General features: G+C 48.3%; 2 protein-coding genes across 2 annotated transcripts; both read left to right on the forward strand.

The window, feature by feature from the left end:
- The first annotated feature begins 10,602 nt into the window (after positions 1–10,602).
- Positions 10,603–13,204, forward strand: LOC139012915 (RNA exonuclease 1 homolog). The gene is given in 2 exon segments (XM_070419117.1): positions 10,603–10,726; positions 11,547–13,204. Coding segments are annotated over 2 exon segments (1,782 nt in total).
- Positions 13,205–14,351: 1,147 nt separating this feature from the next.
- Positions 14,352–16,953, forward strand: LOC139012916 (RNA exonuclease 1 homolog). The gene is given in 2 exon segments (XM_070419118.1): positions 14,352–14,475; positions 15,290–16,953. Coding segments are annotated over 2 exon segments (1,788 nt in total).
- Positions 16,954–20,619: the final 3,666 nt, after the last annotated feature.

Raw genomic sequence — 20,619 nt, forward strand, 5'->3', positions numbered from 1 at the left:
TACCTCTCTCTCACTTTCCCTTCCTCTCTGAAATCAATAAAAATATATTTTAAAATAAACAGTGCACCTAATAGTCACACAGCCATTATCTATGATGCAAGAAGATTCATCTACCATCATTTATAAAAAAGAGAAATGTCTATGGCCAGCTCCAGGTTACAAACACATCACTGGATGGTCTGCTTGATAATGCTGAGATCCCACGGAGGAAATTAAATGTCATGAAATGCCCTTAATCATGGAAGTGGTCAAAATTGTGCTTCACAGGGTACACAACAGCACAGGGCATCACACTGGGGAGGAAGAAAAGCACATACTTTCAACAATAAAGATACATTTTTAAAAAGATTCAAATTCTTGAGAGAGAATTTTATATTTTAAAAAAAAGTACATTATGGTGTCAGAGCTCTGGTCTGACTGTTAGAGGTGATTTGAGTCTCTAGTACTGAACTGTTCTTAAAGGAGAGGCAGAGGGAGTGGAGAGAGAGAGAGAGAATTTTATTTTGTCTGTTTCTTTACTAGAAAGGAGGTTATACACCCAAATCAAGAAATTCTTAAGAGGAGATTCTTTGCATCATATTTTGGCTAATGTGATCTTACAAAAGAAGAACAGAGGACTCATATTACCTAACCTCAAGTTTTACTATCAACTTTGGGGATAAAGTCAGTGTACTATTGGCATAAGGATAGACAGATAGATCAATGGACCAAAATATAGAGTCCAGAAATAGACCCATACTTATGCAGTGTATTGCTTCAACAAAGGAACCAAAGAAATTCAAAGGGAAAGAAATACTTTTTAACAAATGATGCTGGAATAACTGGTTCTCCACATGAAGAAAAACACACACACACACACAAAAAATAACCTTGGGTCCCTATTTCACACCATACAAAAAATTAATTCTACATGGTAGAAAGACCTTTGAACAAGTGTTAGAGAGCCTTGCAGTAAAGTTTATGAGAGAAAGCATCTGTCCGCTGGCTCAGATCATCTCCTATCCTTTAAATACATCAAGATTGACTTAGTCTAGGCTAGGGCCTGTCCTTCAGTCTTTCCTCACACCTTATTAATATACATACAGAGAAACATAAACTCAAAGTCTAAAAATTATCATGTATCTAAAGAGTACAATAACCTCAAACTCAAAGGAGTACAAAAATATTTCAGATGTTCCATCCAAAGTAAGAGTACTGAGGTGAATCAAATATCTTATGTAAACATAATAAATATTATTAACGAGATAAAGCAAGATATTAGCAATATAAAGAATTAAAAATCATTAAAACTGGAAATATGCAAAGCATAATAGCTGAAAAAATTACACAAAATATTGGACTAAAGAACAGGACAAAAAAGATAAAGAATGAATTAGTGAACTGGAAAATCAGATGTGAAGGAACCTCTTAGCCCTCAGAAGGATAAAAAGATAGAAAATCAAAAACTAAGCATACTCCTTCCTGACCCTTTAAATAGTGTCCACCCTTTATCATCAAGAGACTTAGGATCAATTATCCCCCTATTACTATAACTCCCGTCTGATCCACTGGCATGAGAAGCCCCAAGTGGCAAGGTGGTAGACACAGCTTCAAAGCAGTAGAGCTCTTACCTTGTCACTGGTGTAGACATATCCCTTCATGGAACCTAGGGCCTCTGACCTAACAGAGCCTGAAGTTATGGGGACAGAAAGAATACATTCCACACATGGAAATTTGAGAGCAATGGTGTAGGTGTCCACTCCTACCTCCACACCTTGGTTATCAGACATGTGCATTCTAACTATTGGGTACATAGCACCATATATTGCCCTTGTTTTAGTGCATAAACTCCAAAATGGAGGACTGAACTCTAACCTCAAGGGTGTATTCTTTGAGAGGCCACTGCATCATTCAAGTAGGCCAGCTTTATCTGGGATCATTGCTACCCCTCCTTGCAGGAAAATTAGTCCCTTGTCTGAAGAAATGCTGTTGTAGGACACCATGATAGATTAGGTGTTCTGATGACTTTTTAAAAATATCTATATTTTATTGAGAGGAAGAGAGAGAGAGAGAGGTTGAGAGAGAGAGAGAGAGAGAGAGAAACATCAATGATGAGAGAGAATCATTGATTGGCCACCTCCCACACAACCCCCGCTCCCCCACTGGGGATCGAGCCCAAAACTGACCAGGAGTCAAATTGTGACCTGACACTAAACCATTGAGACATGCTGGCTGGACGTTCTGATGCCTTTTGATGGAAATAATACTGGAGAGGTATAAATTTCAGTAAGGACAATTGTTTCTATTTTCCTCAAGTAAAGCTTAGCATCTGTCTTTATGCTGTCATTCAGCAGGTGACTAGATAAGCCTTGGTGAGCTGAATCCCATTCAACCAGGTGCTGGATACCTCCATCCTTGCCACCATTACTACTCATGGGCCTATTGCACTAATACTGAAATGACCAAGAAGAAGGTTGGCTGACAGTCACACGCTTAGTCATCCATCCACCAGATGGTTGAGATCCCCTTTCGCAGAAGGAGCTTTGTGGGCATTAACATGAGACAAAGACCTGCATGCTTGGTGCCCACATCCGTAAGTCCCACTTACCTCTTCCCCCTGCCTCCTCATCCTCACACTTGAAATCTGGGTCCTGCCAAGGCCCAGATAAATTAGCCAAGTCATTCACCGTCACTCTATTTCCATTGCTAAGAGCACTTCTCCTTCCACACAAAATAGACAATCAAGGGTGCTGCTCAAAGCTATGCCATGTTATCTAGAGATCTGACAGTGATTCAGGTTATGGGACCACCACTGTTACACTTGATAAATTCCTTAAAAGAAAAGAACCCCTGGAAGTTTTAGAGAAAGTGAGGATGGTGTGACCTGGAGGACAACATGTGAGCATTCAGGTATTATGAGAATAATAACTCTTCCGATAAAAATGGACTACATCCTTGAGAAGTTGAAAAGGTATCGATGCAGGGTTTGACTAAATACAACTTTGTATTGTTTGTGATGATTTCATGTGCTTTTGTGTTATCTTTCTCAAATCAGCATTTTCATTCCTTTGGAGGCAGGAGTGTATTTTATACTTCCCTGTATCCAGTTCCCCAGCACATATCACAGGGCTAGGATCACAGCAGCTACTCAAATTAGTAGTTTTAAATTGGCTGACCAATCTCCACTTCTGCCATCCTGGGGCTCTCTCCTCTCATTTCTGCCATGATTGCTCTGCCCTGGTTATCATGGACTGGCCATCTCCCGCACGACCCCCACCCCCCACCCCCGCCCAACTGGCGATGGAGCCTGAAACTCACTGGCTATTGATGCCCATGCTTCCTCTTATAAACAATCCAACAAAGTTTTCAAACCCCTACTCACCGATCTTTCTACCTTTTATTTCAATATAGAGTGGCTATTCTTAACCCAATGTCATTTCAATTCTAAGGATGGCCCTTCTCTGGATGACCGGGCCAGCCCTTTTGCTCACCTCTCTCTCATACAGTGTGTGTGCTGGCTGTTGAAGGAAGAGATAGTGAGAACTCACTGCATCTGCATCACCTGATAAAGGAACTCAGTTATTCGTATGGCTGACCAAACACCAAATCCTCCTTTCATGGATGCAGGTCTGGGCTCAGGCACTCCTCCACCATACTCTTCACTCCTCAGACTCACACCATTGAGGAACTCCAGCCAAATAGGACATCCAGAAACTTCAATTCTAACATAAAGTCCAATGATCCCTTGTCAGCAAACACATGAGCTTGGTTCCTATCAAGCTGAGGTCTTGTCCGTCTGAAGATCAAGTCTGTCCCAGAATATCTCTCTCATACCCACCCTCTGGAGTCTTTATGAGCTGAATTAACAGTGTAGTTCTGCCATTTAGCGGTTGTGTGATCTTAAATGAGTTACTTAATCTCTCCAAGTTCCCCTTCCCTGAGCTGGCATAGGAAAAGACCCATTTGGATTTTATCAGGCTGTAGGCTGCTTGGCATTGTGTCTGGTATCCGATTGTCACTAAATAATAAGCATGGTTATCATAAGTCTAGTAATATTGTTATTTACTCTAGTTTATGCCCACTTCCTCTCCCATACAGGTGACTCTTATTCTCTAATTAAAATTGTCCCTCTGTACCCATTTCTATGCTCCTCCTACTCCATACAGCTGCCTAGTGGAGTTTGTAAATTTTTCAATAAGGCTTTAATACCCAATCTGAAAAGTTTTAAAATGTCCCTCCTACTTTTCCCATTGCCTTGCACCCCACTCCCTTTTCTACTGACTTTGTGATTAATAAAAATGTGCAAACAAACTTGCAGCATATGACAACGAGGTCACCTCCATAAAAGACTGGAAAGCGTACTTGCATTCATACTGACATGCCGATTTCTTTTGATTCACAAGGCTGTGATTTGATGATGGATTCATATTGCAAAACTGGGTGATACTGAAAACACATGATATGACAACATGTACCACACAATGCACTAAGAATAGGCCAATGGAAGTTACCAAGAAAAAAGAAAGAAAAGAAAAGCATACTGAATCTCAATGTGCACTAATCAAAATGACAAAGTACTTTATATTTTTCAAGAGAGGGGTCAAAAGAATGGGTGAGTCTGGGCTATGGCATGAGAACTGGCAATTCCTGCCAAATGAGTTAGTTTTTAAAAGGAATGTTCATTTTTAAGTCAATTAAACATTGACATTAATTAAATGTCAATGTGCTGGACCACATGGCACCTGGCATTACTGCTGATTCAAAATGATCTCCACTGCTCTATTCACAATAGGTCCTTCCTCAAAGTCCTTCACCTGCCTCTGACCGCCCAAATTTCCAGCCCAGTTTTCAATGCCCTGTAGTACAGTATGAGGTCTATTCACTATTCCTAACTTTACCTAAGAATTTCTCACCCCATGATTTTGCTTACTGTCTTCTCTGTCATTGTCATCTACTCTGTTGAAATCCCACCCATCTCTCAATGCTTCAGTATCAGCCTTTTCATGATCCACTCTCATGCCTACTACTGCCATGAAATCCCAATGTCTTCTTCAGTCGGAGCTAGTTTCTCAGTCCTATGTATGTCTGTATCCCCTCTGTTTGTTTCTCTCTTATACAAATTACTATCTTTTGCTCCAAATTTAAATGTTTAGATATATAAATTTGGTTAAGTTACCCATTCTCACTGAATATTGTGAGAGGCCATGAGAAACTCAGTAATGTTGGTGAATGTCTTCAAAATATAATTTAAAAACTATCGAGCACTATACCACACACATACACACACACACACACACACACACACACACACGTAAAATAGTCTCATTACTCTATTTTGATCCAGTGAATGAACATTGTGTTAATTCTATAGAATGGTCACCCTCAGTTACATCACTTGATTAAAGCAGGCCAATGAAATGGCAGGTTAACATTGCGTACTTTAAATGAGTGTATGCTATGCTATGTGAATTATCTATATATGTAAAAGCCTAAGCAACCTTTACAACCTAACGACCAGAATGACTGCAATAATTGGTCGACCAGTTGCTATGATGTGCACAGACCACCAGGGGGGAAGATGCTCAACTCAGGAGCTGCCCCCTGGTGGTCAGTGCTCTCCCACAGCAGGAGTGCTGCTCAGCTGACTGACCCAACCCTGGCGGCCCACCAACCAGGACACCCATCAGCCCAGCGGCAGTCACTCACTCCCTCAGCAGTCCTGCAGGTCCAATCTCTGGAGAATAGGCCAGGCACCGATGGACCAGCACCACCAGCACTATCCCAACAGTGCCTGCAGCCTCCTGGAAGTCAGCATTGGGCACTATGGACACTTCCCCTCCCTAACCGCTCCACAAGGAAGAAACAATATAAAAGCAGCCACCAGATGGCTCCTAACAACCAGCTCAAATGTCAGCAGGACGGATCCCTGTCATCCCACCTCCTGTCCAGAGGGCCAATTGCGTCCTGGCTCCCCTACCCTCCTTGGTACCCCACCCGTGCACAAATTCGTGCACTGGGTGGCTAGTCCTGTATAATAAAAGCCTAATATGCAAATTGTCCCCTCTGTCTGTCATTCGACCAGGAGACCGGGAGTTCAACCACTTGCTATGATGTGCACTGACCACCAGAGGGTGGCACAGAACATGGCGGGTGTAGGCGACACAGTGCTGGCAAGAGCAGGACCATGGTGGGATGGTGGAGCAGGTGAGCAGGAGGCGCCAGACCAAGGCAGGTGCAAGTGGGGGCCCAATTGCTCTGCCAATTGCCCTGCAGATGCCCACCAGTGGCAGCTGCCGGGGGGCCGTGGCCACTGCCTGGCTCCCATGCACTGAGGGAGCCTAATGTTTTCACTCCACACACCACAAAGGCAAGTACAATTTGTACTTGGCTTCTTCTGAGAGTATGTCTATCAAAACAAGCCTGAAACCAAATACCAAAAGACAACTCTCCCTTCTTCCTGCAATTGCACATCCTCGGCTGCTTCAGTTATTCAACAAATAATATTCAGTTCTAGCTTAGGAACTAATTGTTTATTTGCTGTGTGATTTCCAGTCTTTACTTCTTCAGGTGGAAGAACATGAAAACCAGCAGATCAGGGGCCCCACGGAGTTCCTGCATTTGCAAGTTCTGATACCTTTAATGAACATGCTCTACTACAAACAGAAAAGTGACCAGGAAAAGTCAAACATGACTGGGCCTAATACATGACCTTTGGGGGAATGATCACAGAGTTTTTAAATATATTTTATTGATTTTTTTACAGAGAGGAAGGGAGAGGGATAGAGAGTTAGAAACATCGATGAGAGAGAAACATCGATCAGCTGCCTCCTGCACACTCCCCACTGGGGATGTGCCCGCAACCAAGGTACATGCCCTTGACCGGAATCGAACTCAGGACCCTTGAGTCCACAGGCTGATACTCTATCCATTGAGCCAAACGGGTTAGGGCAGTAGGGGTATTTTTTGTTGCTGTTGTTCATTGAGGTATGATTTTTTTAAAAAATATATTTTATTGATTTTTTACAGAGAGGAAGGGAGAGGGATAGAGAGTTAGAAACATCGATGAGAGAGAGACATCGATCAGCCGCCTCCTGCACACTCCCTACTGGGGATGTGCCTGCAACCCAGGTACATGCCCTTGACCGGAATGGAACCTGGGACCCTTGAGTCTGCAGGCTGACGCTCTATCCACTGAGCCAAACCGGTTAGGGCAATTGAGGTATAATTTATGCATAGTAAATTTAAATATTTTCACGTGTATAGTTCCTGAATTTTGACACTTATGTAGTTATGTAATCACCATCAAAATCAAAATCCCTTCACATCAGAAAGTTCCCTGATACCCTTTAGTAGCTAATCTCTTCCCTTCACCCCCATTCCTGGAAACCATCAATCTGATTTCTCTCTCATAATTTTGACTTTTCTAGAATGTCATATAAATGGAATCATACAGCATCTAGCCGTTTTTATCTGGCTTCTTTCACTTAGCAAAATGCTTTTGAGACTCATCCATGTTTTTCATTTCTCCTTATTCCATTTATGGATATAGCACAATTTATTCACAGCTGCAGAACATGTGAGGTGTTTCTAGCTTTTAATGATTATGAATAAAGCTGCTATTCAATTTTCTTGTAGTCCTGGCTCAGTTGGTTGAGTGTTGTCCCATGCACCAAAAGCTCACAGGTTCAATTCCGGTCAGGGTCCACGCCTGGTTGCAGGCTCACTCCCCAGTAGGGGGAATGCAGGAGGCAGCTGATCGATGTTTCTCTCCCTTGCCCTTCCTCTCTCTCTAAAAATAAATAAAAACACATCAAAATTTTGCATGTAAATTTTTGAGAGGATAGATTCATTTCTCTTGGCTAAATACCTAGGAGTGCAATTCCTGGGTTGTATGGTAAGTGCATATTGAACTTTCTGAGAAACTTCCAAACTGTTTTTCCAAAGTGGCTATTTCATTCCCACCGGCAATGTATGGTAGTGGAAGTTGTTCCACATTCCTGTCAGCACTAAGCGTTATTAGTTTCCTTGATTTTGAGCCATTTTAATAATAATTCGTGAACTTTTGATCTAGGCTGAGCTATAAAATTAGATATTCTGCTAGCTACGTGTACTGGGTTAAATAGTGTCCCTCTAAAATTCACATTTACGTGGAACCTCAGAAGGTGAACTTATTTGGAACATAGGACCTTTACAGATATGATTAGCTAAGTGTAGATGAGGTCTTGCTGGGTGAAAGTGTGCCTTCAATCCACTGACGGGTGGAAGCTATGTGGAGACAGAGACAGAGAGGAGAACCTCATGTGATGGTGGAGGTATCCATTAGAGCAGGGGTGGGGAACCTTTTTTCTGCCAAGAGCCATTTGGATATTTATAACATCATTCTCGGGCGATACAAAATTATCAACTTAAAAATTAGCCCTGCTATATTTTGTTAAACATTTCATTAACTCACCCATAATGCCTTGGCAGGGCCAGACCAGATGATTTCTCGGACCTTACATGGTTCACAGGCTGGACGTTCCCCACCCCAGCGGTAGAGCTACACAGCAGCAAGCCAAGGACACCAGACACACGAGGAGCTGGAAAGACAGGAGGAGTGTTCCTTAGAGCCTCTAGAGCAGCGGTTCTCAACCTGTGGGTCGTGACCCCTTTGGGGGTCAAACGACCCTTTCACAGGGGTCTCAAAAGACCATCGGAAAACACATATATAATTACATGTTGTTTTTGTGATTAATCACTATGCTTTAATTATGTTCAATTTGTAACAATGAAATTGGGGGTCACCACAACATGAGGAACTGTATTAAAGGGTCGCGGGATTAGGAAGGTTGAGAACCACTGCTATAGAAAGAGTATGGCCCTGCTGACATCTTGATCTCAGACTTCCAGCCTCCACAACTGCGAGAGAATACATTTGTTGTAAGCCACCCAGTTTGTGGCAGTGTGTTACAATAGTTCTGGGAAAATAATACACTATGATACAATTTAGGAAATACCATAATACAAACAAGTTTATACGGTTATCTTTGACTTGCATAAAACTTTAGAAGATAAAAGCATGATAACAGTTTATGTAAAAATATAGTTCTAATTGGTACAAATATATCATTCGCAGCAAAATTAATAATAAACATACAAATACTTGCACTAAGTCTTTGACTAAGCTATAATTGTTTATTTTACTGAACTTCTTATGATAAGTCCAAGTTACTGAAGTCCTATTTATCAAGAATTAAGGTCAGAGCTGCCATGGCACGTGGGTCAGTTGTTTGCAGGTTTGATTCCTGTAAAGGGTACATGCCCGGGTTTGGGGTTCCATCCCCAATAGGGGGTGTGCAGGACACAGCCAATTGATGCTTCTCTCTCATAGAGGTTTCTCTTCTCTCTCTCAGCTCCAGCAAGGACGCCAGCGCCTGCATGCGCCTGGTCCTCTGGAAGATGGGACAACACGCCGAGACTCAGCGCTGACCGCAGCCCAGCATGTTGTGTACAGGACTAGGACTTTGGAAAGTGCTTTGTGATCACATAGATCTCTTGCCCCACATGTCTAACAATGAAGGAATGGTTCCGGAAACTATACTACATCTCTTGTGTGATTTGTCATCATGTTATCTCCTGTACGACCGCCATGGCTCTGGGTTTCATTCGGATCCAGGAACCTGCCTGGCTTGCCGGCTCTACCCCCAAGGTGGGGCATGCACGAGCCAGCCGATCAATGATTCTCTCATCATTGATGTTGTTTTTTCTCTCTCTCTCTCTCTCTCTCTCTCTCTTTCTCTCTCTCTCTCTCTCCCTTCCTCTCTGAGATGTAATTTTAATATATATATTTTAAAATCATAATGATGATAAAATCTAATTAAACATAACAGCCCTGTCCAGTTATCTCAATGGTTGGAGCATCAGCCCACGGATCAAAGGGTGGAGGGTTCCATTTCCGATCAAGGGAACATACCTCGGTGGTGCTTTTGACCCCCAGCTTCCAGGCAGGGTGTCCATGGGAGGCAACTCTCTGTCTCTCTCTTTCTCTCTCTCTCTCTCTCTCTCTCTCTCTATCTCTCTCTTTTTCTCACTCTCTCCTCTCTCTCTCCCTTCCCTCCATTCCAACCCTCTCTAAAAAATAATCAGAAACACATTCTCTACAGAGGATTAACAAACAAAACTGTAAAAATTAAATAAAATTACCAAATGGTCGAGCAGTGCCTCCTCTGGGTATATACACACAGAAATGGAAAGCAGGGTCTGGAAGAGATATTTGGGCACCCATGTTCACAACATGTCAGATGGAAGCAGCCACTGAGGAATGTGCCTGGAGAGATGAATGGATAAGAAGCAAAATGGCGCCATGGTGTAGTGTTCACCTTTAAAAAAGGAAGGCAATTCTGACTCATGCTCCGACAGGGATGATGACCTTTGAGGACCTGATGCCTCATGAAATCAGCCATGCCCAAAGAGGTAAGTTCTGCAGAATTCCACTTGAATGAGATGGTCAAATTCACAGAGACAGAAAGTGGAATATTCGTGGCCAGGGACTTGGGGGAGAAGGAAGGGAGCGTTATCCTGTTTCATGGGTTCAGAGGTTCCGTTTAGCAAGATGAAAAAATGGGGAGGGAGCCTTATGGAGGGATGAACATGTGCTGCAGCCCCCAGAGAAAAGAAAAGGCGGAGGACAAGGAGCCATTGCGTCTGACCCCTCTGTCCCCTGGGCAGGAGACCTAGAGGACCTCTCATCTCACCAAGCAAGGCCAAGGCCAGGAGACAAAGTCTCACACACTCGGGGTCCTGGCAGACAAGTGCCGGGACCCATATGGAATCAGAATGGTGCTCCACTCTGGGACGGGGGCGGGGGAGGGGAGTGGGGGCGGGGAGGAGAAAAGGACCAGAACAGGGAGAGGGAGATGTGTGTGACCCCTCCCACAAGGTCACAGCGCCTGAGCCCTGTCTTGCTCCTGACTTGGGCTGTGCCCTCTTGACCCGTCAGAGCCTTGGCTTCCTCCCCTTGGCCCAGAGACAGGCGTGGTTGTCGGGTGACTCTGGGGCACTCAGCGGAGGATGGGGCTCACGGTCTGGACTCAGAGCTCCCTCCTGTTGATTCGGTCCCAAGGGAGCTCTGGGATTCTAGAAGCCAGTCAAGAGAAGATGGGATTAGGTAAGGTGAGCCAAGTGTGTGCACCTGACTCCTGGTGCCCTGAGGTCATTAGGAGTCATTGGGATTCATTGGCTGAGCGAGTGAATCTGTTTGGAGGCGGGGCTTTCCGCCTATATAAGGGCTGAGGGCGCCCAGCCCAAGCCATTAGACACCAGAGCCCTGGAGAGCAGGACCATGTCGGCACCTGGGAGAAGTGAAGCAGCGCGAGCTCCAACCCTCCTGAGGGCCTCGGCACCGAGCCGGTTTCTTCCCGGCCATCTGCAAGCTCAGGAGGCCGAGCTGGATGCCTCCTGCCCTGCCCCAATCCTGGTGGCCCTGCCTCTCTTCCCTGGACCCTGCCATCAGCCCGTTGGCCCCGGCGGCCTGCTCCCGGTGCCCCCCACAGCCAGCTGGGCCCCCAAATATCTCCTCACCCAGCCAGCGTCTGTGAGGAGAGGCCGGGCCCCCCGCACCGGGCTACCCACCCCCCAGGAGCTGTGTGACCTGCTGCGGGGAGCAGACGAGGTTGCCGTGAAGTCAGCCAGCCTGCCCCAGGCTGCCCAGCAGCCGGCCCCGAAGCCCCGCTCCATCCACCTCTCAGCCGCCAGAGACAAGAGGAGGATGGCCCGCGTCCCCATGCCCTGCCTGGGTGAAGGTGCCAAGAGGCGCCTCCTGGCCAGCAGCAGCAGCAGCAGCAGCCGCCCGCCTTCCAAAAACCAGGGGCTGGGCAGCCAGCTCCCAGAGGCACCCGCCCCATCGGGCCAGGCGTCCATGGCCACCGGCCCCGTGCCGCCAAAGCGCGTGGCCCGCGGCCCACCTGTGCAGACCTCTCAGAAGCCGGTTGCTCCAAGAGAGTGTGGGGGCAAAGTGCCCGCCATCACCCCTCAACGCCGTCTCAGCCTGTTTAGGGACGAGGGTCTCAAGTTCTGCTCCTCCACCCAGGAAGCCACAGGGAAGGAGCTGAAGGAGGAGAAGGCGGCCGACCACCAGAGGCCCAGCAAGAGGATGGACCCGCAAGTGGCCGCCAGCACCTTCCACAAGATGCAGGGCCTGGAACCCGGCCCTGGAGCTGTTCTCCACAAGACCCGGGACAGAGGGGCTGTGTCCCAGGAGGAGGTGCCGCGGGGCAAGTTGGCCGCCCAGACCAGCTTCCCGCTCCAGCGCCCGGACAGCCCCCACGGGGAGGATCCCGTGCCAGGGGCCACCCTGTACCAGCGCCTCCAGGAGCACCTGCTCACCCAGGCCCAGCTCAAGGAGAACGGCTACCCCTTTGCGCACCCCACACTGCCTGGGTGCGCTGTCCTCTTCACCGCCCAGGAGAAGCCGCCCCAAGACGCCTCCTGCAGGCTGTGCTGCCGCTGTGGCACCCAGTACCTCGTGGCCCCCTCGGGCCGCTGTGTGCTCCAGGAAGAATGTCACTACCACTGGGGGCGGCTGCGCCCCACTCCAGCGGCTGGGGGCTGGCAGGTTCAGTACACGTGCTGCTCGGCCCCCATCGGCTCCCCTGGCTGCCAGGTGGCCCGGCAGCACGTGCAGGACGGCCGCCAGCAGGACCTGCAGGGCTTCGTGCACACCTCGGACAAAGAGCTGCCCCCAGGGGCTCACCCCGGCATCTACGCCCTGGACTGTGAGATGTGCTACACCACCTCTGGCCTGGAGCTGACCCGCGTCAGCGTGGTGGACAGCGCCCTGCGGCTGGTGTACGACACCTTCGTCAGGCCGGACCGCGACATCGTCGACTACAACACCAGGTTTTCCGGGGTCACCGCGGCTCACCTGGCCCACACCAGCACCTCCATCCGCGACGTCCAGGCCGCCTTGCTGACGCTCTTCAATGCCCACACCATCCTCATCGGACACAGCCTGCAGAGCGACCTGCTGGCCTTGAAACTCATCCACGGCACCGTGCTGGACACATCTGTGCTCTTCCCGCACCGCCGCGGCCTCCCCTACAAGCGCTCCCTTCGCAACCTCGCCGCTCACTACCTCGGACACGTCATCCAGGACCGCGTGGATGGCCACAGCTCCAGCGAGGACGCCAGCGCCTGCATGCGCCTGGTCCTCTGGAAGATGGGACAACACGCCCAGGCTCAGCGCTGACCGCAGCCCGGCGTGTTGTGGACAGGACTAGGACTTTGGAAAGTGCTTTGTGATCACATAGATCTCTTGCCCCACATGTCTAACAATAAAGGAATGGTTCAGGAAACTATACTACATCTCTTGTGTGATTTGTCATCATGTTATCTCCTGTACGACCGCCATGGCTCTGGGTTTCATTCGGATCCAGGAACCTGCCTGGCTTGCCGGCTCTACCCCCAAGGTGGGGCATGCACGAGCCAGCCGATCAATGATTCTCTCATCATTGATGTCTCTCTCTCTCTCTCTCTCTCTCTCTCTTTCTCTCTCTCTCTCTCTCCCTTCCTCTCTGAGATGTAATTTTAATATATATATTTTAAAATCATAATGATGATAAAATCTAATTAAACATAACAGCCCTGTCCAGTTATCTCAATGGTTGGAGCATCAGCCCACGGATCAAAGGGTGGAGGGTTCCATTTCCGATCAAGGGAACATACCTCGGTGGTGCTTTTGACCCCCAGCTTCCAGGCAGGGTGTCCATGGGAGGCAACTCTCTGTCTCTCTCTTTCTCTCTCTCTCTCTCTCTCTCTCTCTCTATCTCTCTCTTTTTCTCACTCTCTCCTCTCTCTCTCCCTTCCCTCCATTCCAACCCTCTCTAAAAAATAATCAGAAACACATTCTCTACAGAGGATTAACAAACAAAACCGTAAAAATTAAATAAAATTACCAAATGGTCGAGCAGTGCCTCCTCTGGGTATATACACACAGAAATGGAAAGCAGGGTCTGGAAGAGATATTTGGGCACCCGTGTTCACAACATGTCAGATGGAAGCAGCCACTGAGGAATGTGCCTGGAGAGATGAATGGATAAGAAGCAAAATGGCGCCATGGTGTAGTGTTCACCTTTAAAAAAGGAAGGCAATTCTGACCCATGCTCCGACAGGGATGATGACCTTTGAGGACCTGATGCCTCATGAAATCAGCCATGCCCAAAGAGGTAAGTTCTGCAGAATTCCACTTGAATGAGATGGTCAAATTCACAGAGACAGAAAGTGGAATATTCGTGGCCAGGGACTTGGGGGAGAAGGAAGGGAGCGTTATCCTGTTTCATGGGTTCAGAGGTTCCGTTTAGCAAGATGAAAAAATGGGGAGGGAGCCTTATGGAGGGATGAACATGTGCTGCAGCCCCCAGAGAAAAGAAAAGGCGGAGGACAAGGAGCCATTGCGTCTGACCCCTCTGTCCCCTGGGCAGGAGACCTAGAGGACCTCTCATCTCACCAAGCAAGGCCAAGGCCAGGAGACAAAGTCTCACACACTCGGGGTCCTGGCAGACAAGTGCCGGGACCCATATGGAATCAGAATGGTGCTCCACTCTGGGACGGGGGCGGGGGAGGGGAGTGGGGGCGGGGAGGAGAAAAGGACCAGAACAGGGAGAGGGAGATGTGTGTGACCCCTCCCACAAGGTCACAGCGCCTGAGCCCTGTCTTGCTCCTGACTTGGGCTGTGCCCTCTTGACCCGTCAGAGCCTTGGCTTCCTCCCCTTGGCCCAGAGACAGGCGTGGTTGTCGGGTGACTCTGGGGCACTCAGCGGAGGATGGGGCTCACGGTCTGGACTCAGAGCTCCCTCCTGTTGATTCGGTCCCAAGGGAGCTCTGGGATTCTAGAAGCCAGTCAAGAGAAGATGGGATTAGGTAAGGTGAGCCAAGTGTGTGCACCTGACTCCTGGTGCCCTGAGGTCATTAGGAGTCATTGGGATTCATTGGCTGAGCGAGTGAATCTGTTTGGAGGCGGGGCTTTCCGCCTATATAAGGGCTGAGGGCGCCCAGCCCAAGCCATTAGACACCAGAGCCCTGGAGAGCAGGACCATGTCGGCACCTGGGAGAAGTGAAGCAGCGCGAGCTCCAACCCTCCTGAGGGCCTCGGCACCGAGCCGGTTTCTTCCCGGCCATCTGCAAGCTCAGGAGGCCGAGCTGGATGCCTCCTGCCCTGCCCCAATCCTGGTGGCCCTGCCTCTCTTCCCTGGACCCTGCCATCAGCCCGTTGGCCCCGGCGGCCTGCTCCCGGTGCCCCCCACAGCCAGCTGGGCCCCCAAATATCTCCTCACCCAGCCAGCGTCTGTGAGGAGAGGCCGGGCCCCCCGCACCGGGCTACCCACCCCCCAGGAGCTGTGTGACCTGCTGCGGGGAGCAGACGAGGTTGCCGTGAAGTCAGCCAGCCTGCCCCAGGCTGCCCAGCAGCCGGCCCCGAAGCCCCGCTCCATCCACCTCTCAGCCGCCAGAGACAAGAGGAGGATGGCCCGCGTCCCCATGCCCTGCCTGGGTGAAGGTGCCAAGAGGCGCCTCCTGGCCAGCAGCAGCAGCAGCAGCAGCCGCCCGCCTTCCAAAAACCAGGGGCTGGGCAGCCAGCTCCCAGAGGCACCCGCCCCATCGGGCCAGGCGTCCATGGCCACCGGCCCCGTGCCGCCAAAGCGCGTGGCCCGCGGCCCACCTGTGCAGACCTCTCAGAAGCCGGTTGCTCCAAGAGAGTGTGGGGGCAAAGTGCCCGCCATCACCCCTCAACGCCGTCTCAGCCTGTTTAGGGACGAGGGTCTCAAGTTCTGCTCCTCCACCCAGGAAGCCACAGGGAAGGAGCTGAAGGAGGAGAAGGCGGCCGACCACCAGAGGCCCAGCAAGAGGATGGACCCGCAAGTGGCCGCCAGCACCTTCCACAAGATGCAGGGCCTGGAACCCGGCCCTGGAGCCGGTCTCCACAAGACCCGGGACAGAGGGGCTGTGTCCCAGGAGGAGGTGCCGCGGGGCAAGTTGGCCGCCCAGACCAGCTTCCCGCTCCAGCGCCCGGACAGCCCCCACGGGGAGGATCCCGTGCCAGGGGCCACCCTGTACCAGCGCCTCCAGGAGCACCTGCTCACCCAGGCCCAGCTCAAGGAGAACGGCTACCCCTTTGCGCACCCCACACTGCCTGGGTGCGCTGTCCTCTTCACCGCCCAGGAGAAGCCGCCCCAAGACGCCTCCTGCAGGCTGTGCTGCCGCTGTGGCACCCAGTACCTCGTGGCCCCCTCGGGCCGCTGTGTGCTCCAGGAAGAATGTCACTACCACTGGGGGCGGCTGCGCCCCACTCCAGCGGCTGGGGGCTGGCAGGTTCAGTACACGTGCTGCTCGGCCCCCATCGGCTCCCCTGGCTGCCAGGTGGCCCGGCAGCACGTGCAGGACGGCCGCCAGCAGGACCTGCAGGGCTTCGTGCACACCTCGGACAAAGAGCTGCCCCCAGCGGCTCACCCCGGCATCTACGCCCTGGACTGTGAGATGTGCTACACCACCTCTGGCCTGGAGCTGACCCGCGTCAGCGTGGTGGACAGCGCCCTGCGGCTGGTGTACGACACCTTCGTCAGGCCGGACCGCGACATCGTCGACTACAACACCAGGTTTTCCGGGGTCACCGCGGCTCACCTGGCCCACACCAGCACCTCCATCCGCGACGTCCAGGCCGCCTTGCTGACGCTCTTCAATGCCCACACCATCCTCATCGGACACAGCCTGCAGAGCGACCTGCTGGCCTTGAAGCTCATCCACGGCACCGTGCTGGACACATCTGTGCTCTTCCCGCACCGCCGCGGCCTCCCCTACAAGCGCTCCCTTCGCAACCTCGCCGCTCACTACCTCGGACACGTCATCCAGGACCGCGTGGATGGCCACAGCTCCAGCGAGGACGCCAGCGCCTGCATGCGCCTGGTCCTCTGGAAGATGGGACAACACGCCCAGGCTCAGCGCTGACCGCAGCCCGGCGTGTTGTGGACAGGACTAGGACTTTGGAAAGTGCTTTGTGATCACATAGATCTCTTGCCCCACATGTCTAACAATAAAGGAATGGTTCAGGAAACTATACTACATCTCTTGTGTGATTTGTCATCATGTTATCTCCTGTACGACCGCCATGGCTCTGGGTTTCATTCGGATCCAGGAACCTGCCTGGCTTGCCGGCTCTACCCTCAAGGTGGGGCATGCACAAGCCAGCCGATCAATGATTCTCTCATCATTGATGTCTCTCTCTCTCTCTCTCTCTCTCTCTCTCTCCCCCCCCCCCTCTCTCCCTTTCTCTCTGAGATGTAATTTTAATATATATATTTTAAAATCATAATGATGATAAAATCTAATTAAACATAACAGCCCTGTCCAGTTATCTCAATGGTTGGAGCATCAGCCCACGGGTCAAAGGGTGGAGGGTTCCATTTCCGCTCAAGGGCACATACCTCGGTGGTGCTTTTGACCCCCAGCTTCCAGGCAGGGTGTGCATGGGAGGCAACTCTCTGTCTCTCTGTCTCTCTCTCTCTCTCTCTCTCTCTCTGTCTACCTCCCTCCTCTCCTTTCCCCTGTGTGATATTATTGTAATAGTAGTAGCCTGGTGCACGAAATCCCTGTACATTGAAAGGAATTTATTAACAGAAATATTGCTATTTGCCCTTTGTCTATAATAGAAGTGTGAGAGATGAAAGGAAATTAGTAAACTGTATATGAAAATATTCTATAAATTTGTTAATAATTAAACAGTAACAAACTGACATAACAACAGAGGATGATATAAAAAGGACAAAAACATCATACGAAAACAACAGTGATGCAAACAATGACTCATAAGTGATTAAACTTCTTCTAAAATCTCCATGTACACCACGTTAAGAGTGAAAACACTTTCAGAGTGCTCAACTAATTTCCCTTGTGCTGAAGTATTGAGAACTTTAACTTTAACGTCATATGCTTTTCGAACTCGAGGGAAGGCAACATGTAACTGACCATGGGCGGAAACTGGTTCAGGGAGGAATATGCCTACTCTATCTAGAGTTTGTCCTGGTGATTTATTAATAGTCATCACAAATGCTGGCATCACGGGAAACTGTTGTTGAATCAATTTAAATGGGAGGCCAGTGTCAGATGGGAAATCAGAACAACCTCTCCCTCTGCAGATCCTGTTAATACTTCAACTTTGATAATGTCAGGTCGTAATCTTTTATAAGAATTCTGGAACCATTACAAAGACCCCATTTACTATGAAGATTTCTCAATAGCATGATGATTGCATCCACTTTCAATTTTCATTTAGGACACCGCATTCCCAAAGGAGTCATACTACTAAGAAATTCCATGGGAACATTTTCCTTTTCAGCATCATCTTTGGAATCAATGGAAACATTACTCAAATATGTGTGGAAATCTCCATTGAGTATATCCACAATTTCTTCATTTACTTTTTGAATGTGCTCATTTTTTGGACAAAGAATTGCACATTTAGATATAGTTTTAATATCATCTATAGATATAGTCTTTCCAGGGGTAGCTTCAATAATAGATCTATTACAAATCATTTCTTTTTTTAAAAATATATTTTATTGATTTTTTACATCGAGGAAGGGAGAGGGATAGAGAGTTAGAAACATCGATGAGCGAGAAACATCGATCAGCTGCCTCCTGCACACTCCCTACTGGGTATGTGCCCGAAACCAAGTTACATGCCCCGGACCGGAATCGAACCTGGGACCCTTGAGTCTGCAGGCCGGCGCTCTATCCACTGAGCCAAACCGGTTAGGGCTACAAATCATTTCTAAGGGGATTTCAATAATATCCATTCCTAAATGAAAACTGCTATCAAGTTTGCCATCTCCAAATAAGTTTTACTAACCATCCACTATATGCAGAATCCTCTGAACTCATATTTGTTGCAAGAGACAACTTTCTGAAACATCCCCAAACATTGCAGTACTTTAAACTCGCTTGTACTATGGCCGATCACATAGCATGCAGTACAATACTGAGACATTGTCGAAAACCCCCTCCAAGAAGGAGAACTTTCCCACCAAAGACAACATTCAAATTTCTCTTAATAAGCTGTCTATGGCGTGTATAGCATGACTGGATGCCATGGTGCATTCATCAATAATGAGAAGTTGGGCCTTCTTAAGAGTTTTAGCAACTTCACTGTTTATATCGAGTCTAGAAATTGCAGTTTCACTTAGAGGAATGGGTAATTGATGGTGGGAATGAAAGGTGCTTCCACAGAGAAGTAAATTTGCAGCAATTCCTATAGATGCTGTGGGTAAAACAGTACTACCATGACCTCTAATATCATGTATTAAAACTTGATAAAGATATGCCTCCATACTCCAAGGGCCGGTCCCTGCCTCAAACCTTGCGCTCCCAGGAAACGGCTCGAGGAGGGTGCCGCCCTTTCCAACATGACCCCTGCAGGACTGACTTCCTTCTGCTTGGTTGAGCCTCTGTCATGACGTTACAGCCAGGGTTTCCATGATATAGGATAAGACAGTTTTTGTGAGTGCGTGACAAAACAAGCAAAATCTCTGACTCAAAATTCTTCTGCGTGCCAACCCTGATTCTTTGAGAACATTTTACGCCTACTTGATATCTCTTAAGGTGCATGTGCGTGAAGAACCTTGAAGAAATAATAAAATTCATTCGAGTGACAAAAACACAGTATATGATGACGAAAGATACATTTATTTTTTAATGTATATGTGTACACTGATAGTCCGACAGAAAACTTTATGACTCCCTTTGATATTATCAGTGGGACTTTTGCTGCTGCATCACTGATGACAGAGATTTTCCATCAGGTTTATGTTTCTTGACCTGCAGAGATATGCACGAGCTATTACTTTCATCCGCCAGGCTACGCCTATTAGGAGACTAAACAAAATTCATCACTGAGAACAAAGATTCACAAGCATATGTGGATGAAACCAAAACACTGGTCAGATCTAGGAAGGCAGGGAGAGTTAAGGCAGAGGCATAGAAATTGCTCTTCCCCTCTCTCGTCAATCCATGTCGATGGTCTTTAAGATAACTTGTTATGTAAAATGATTTATTTATCTAAGATGCACCTACACAGAATTTATCTTAAAAAAAAAGTCGATATTAAGAAAAATATTGTAAATGGAAGATTATAAGAGAGGGTTTCGCAAGCCAGCAAAAGTAACTGGAGTGCTATTTTTGGCACGCAGGCCAGATGTTGCCCACCCCTGGGATAGGATATTTGTAATTAAAATTTGCAATGATGACAAAAAATAAATGAAATTGAAAGCCCTATCCAGTTTCTCAGTGGGTGGAGCATCAGCCCAGGAATCAGAGGGTCAAAGGTTCCATTTTTGTTCAAGGGCACATACCTCGGTGGTGGGTTTGACCCCCAGCTTCCAGGCAGGGTGTGTGTGGGAGGCAACCAATAAAAAAATCTCTCTCTCTCTCTCTCTCTCTCTCTATCTCTCACACTCTCCCTCTCCCTCTCCCTTTCTTTCTCTCTCTTAAAAATCAATACAAACATATTTTAAAAACATAATTATGATCAGTCCAGAACTAGAGTCTCAATGGTTACTAACCTATGACTGTTGAATTTATGAGATCCACATTTTGCAGTATCCTATATAATAAAAGGCT

The sequence above is a fragment of the Myotis yumanensis genome, unplaced genomic scaffold (genome assembly GCF_028538775.1).
Source record: "Myotis yumanensis isolate MYYU_CA2020_CCGP unplaced genomic scaffold, mMyoYum1.0.hap1 SCAF_6, whole genome shotgun sequence".
NCBI lineage: Eukaryota > Metazoa > Chordata > Mammalia > Chiroptera > Vespertilionidae > Myotis > Myotis yumanensis.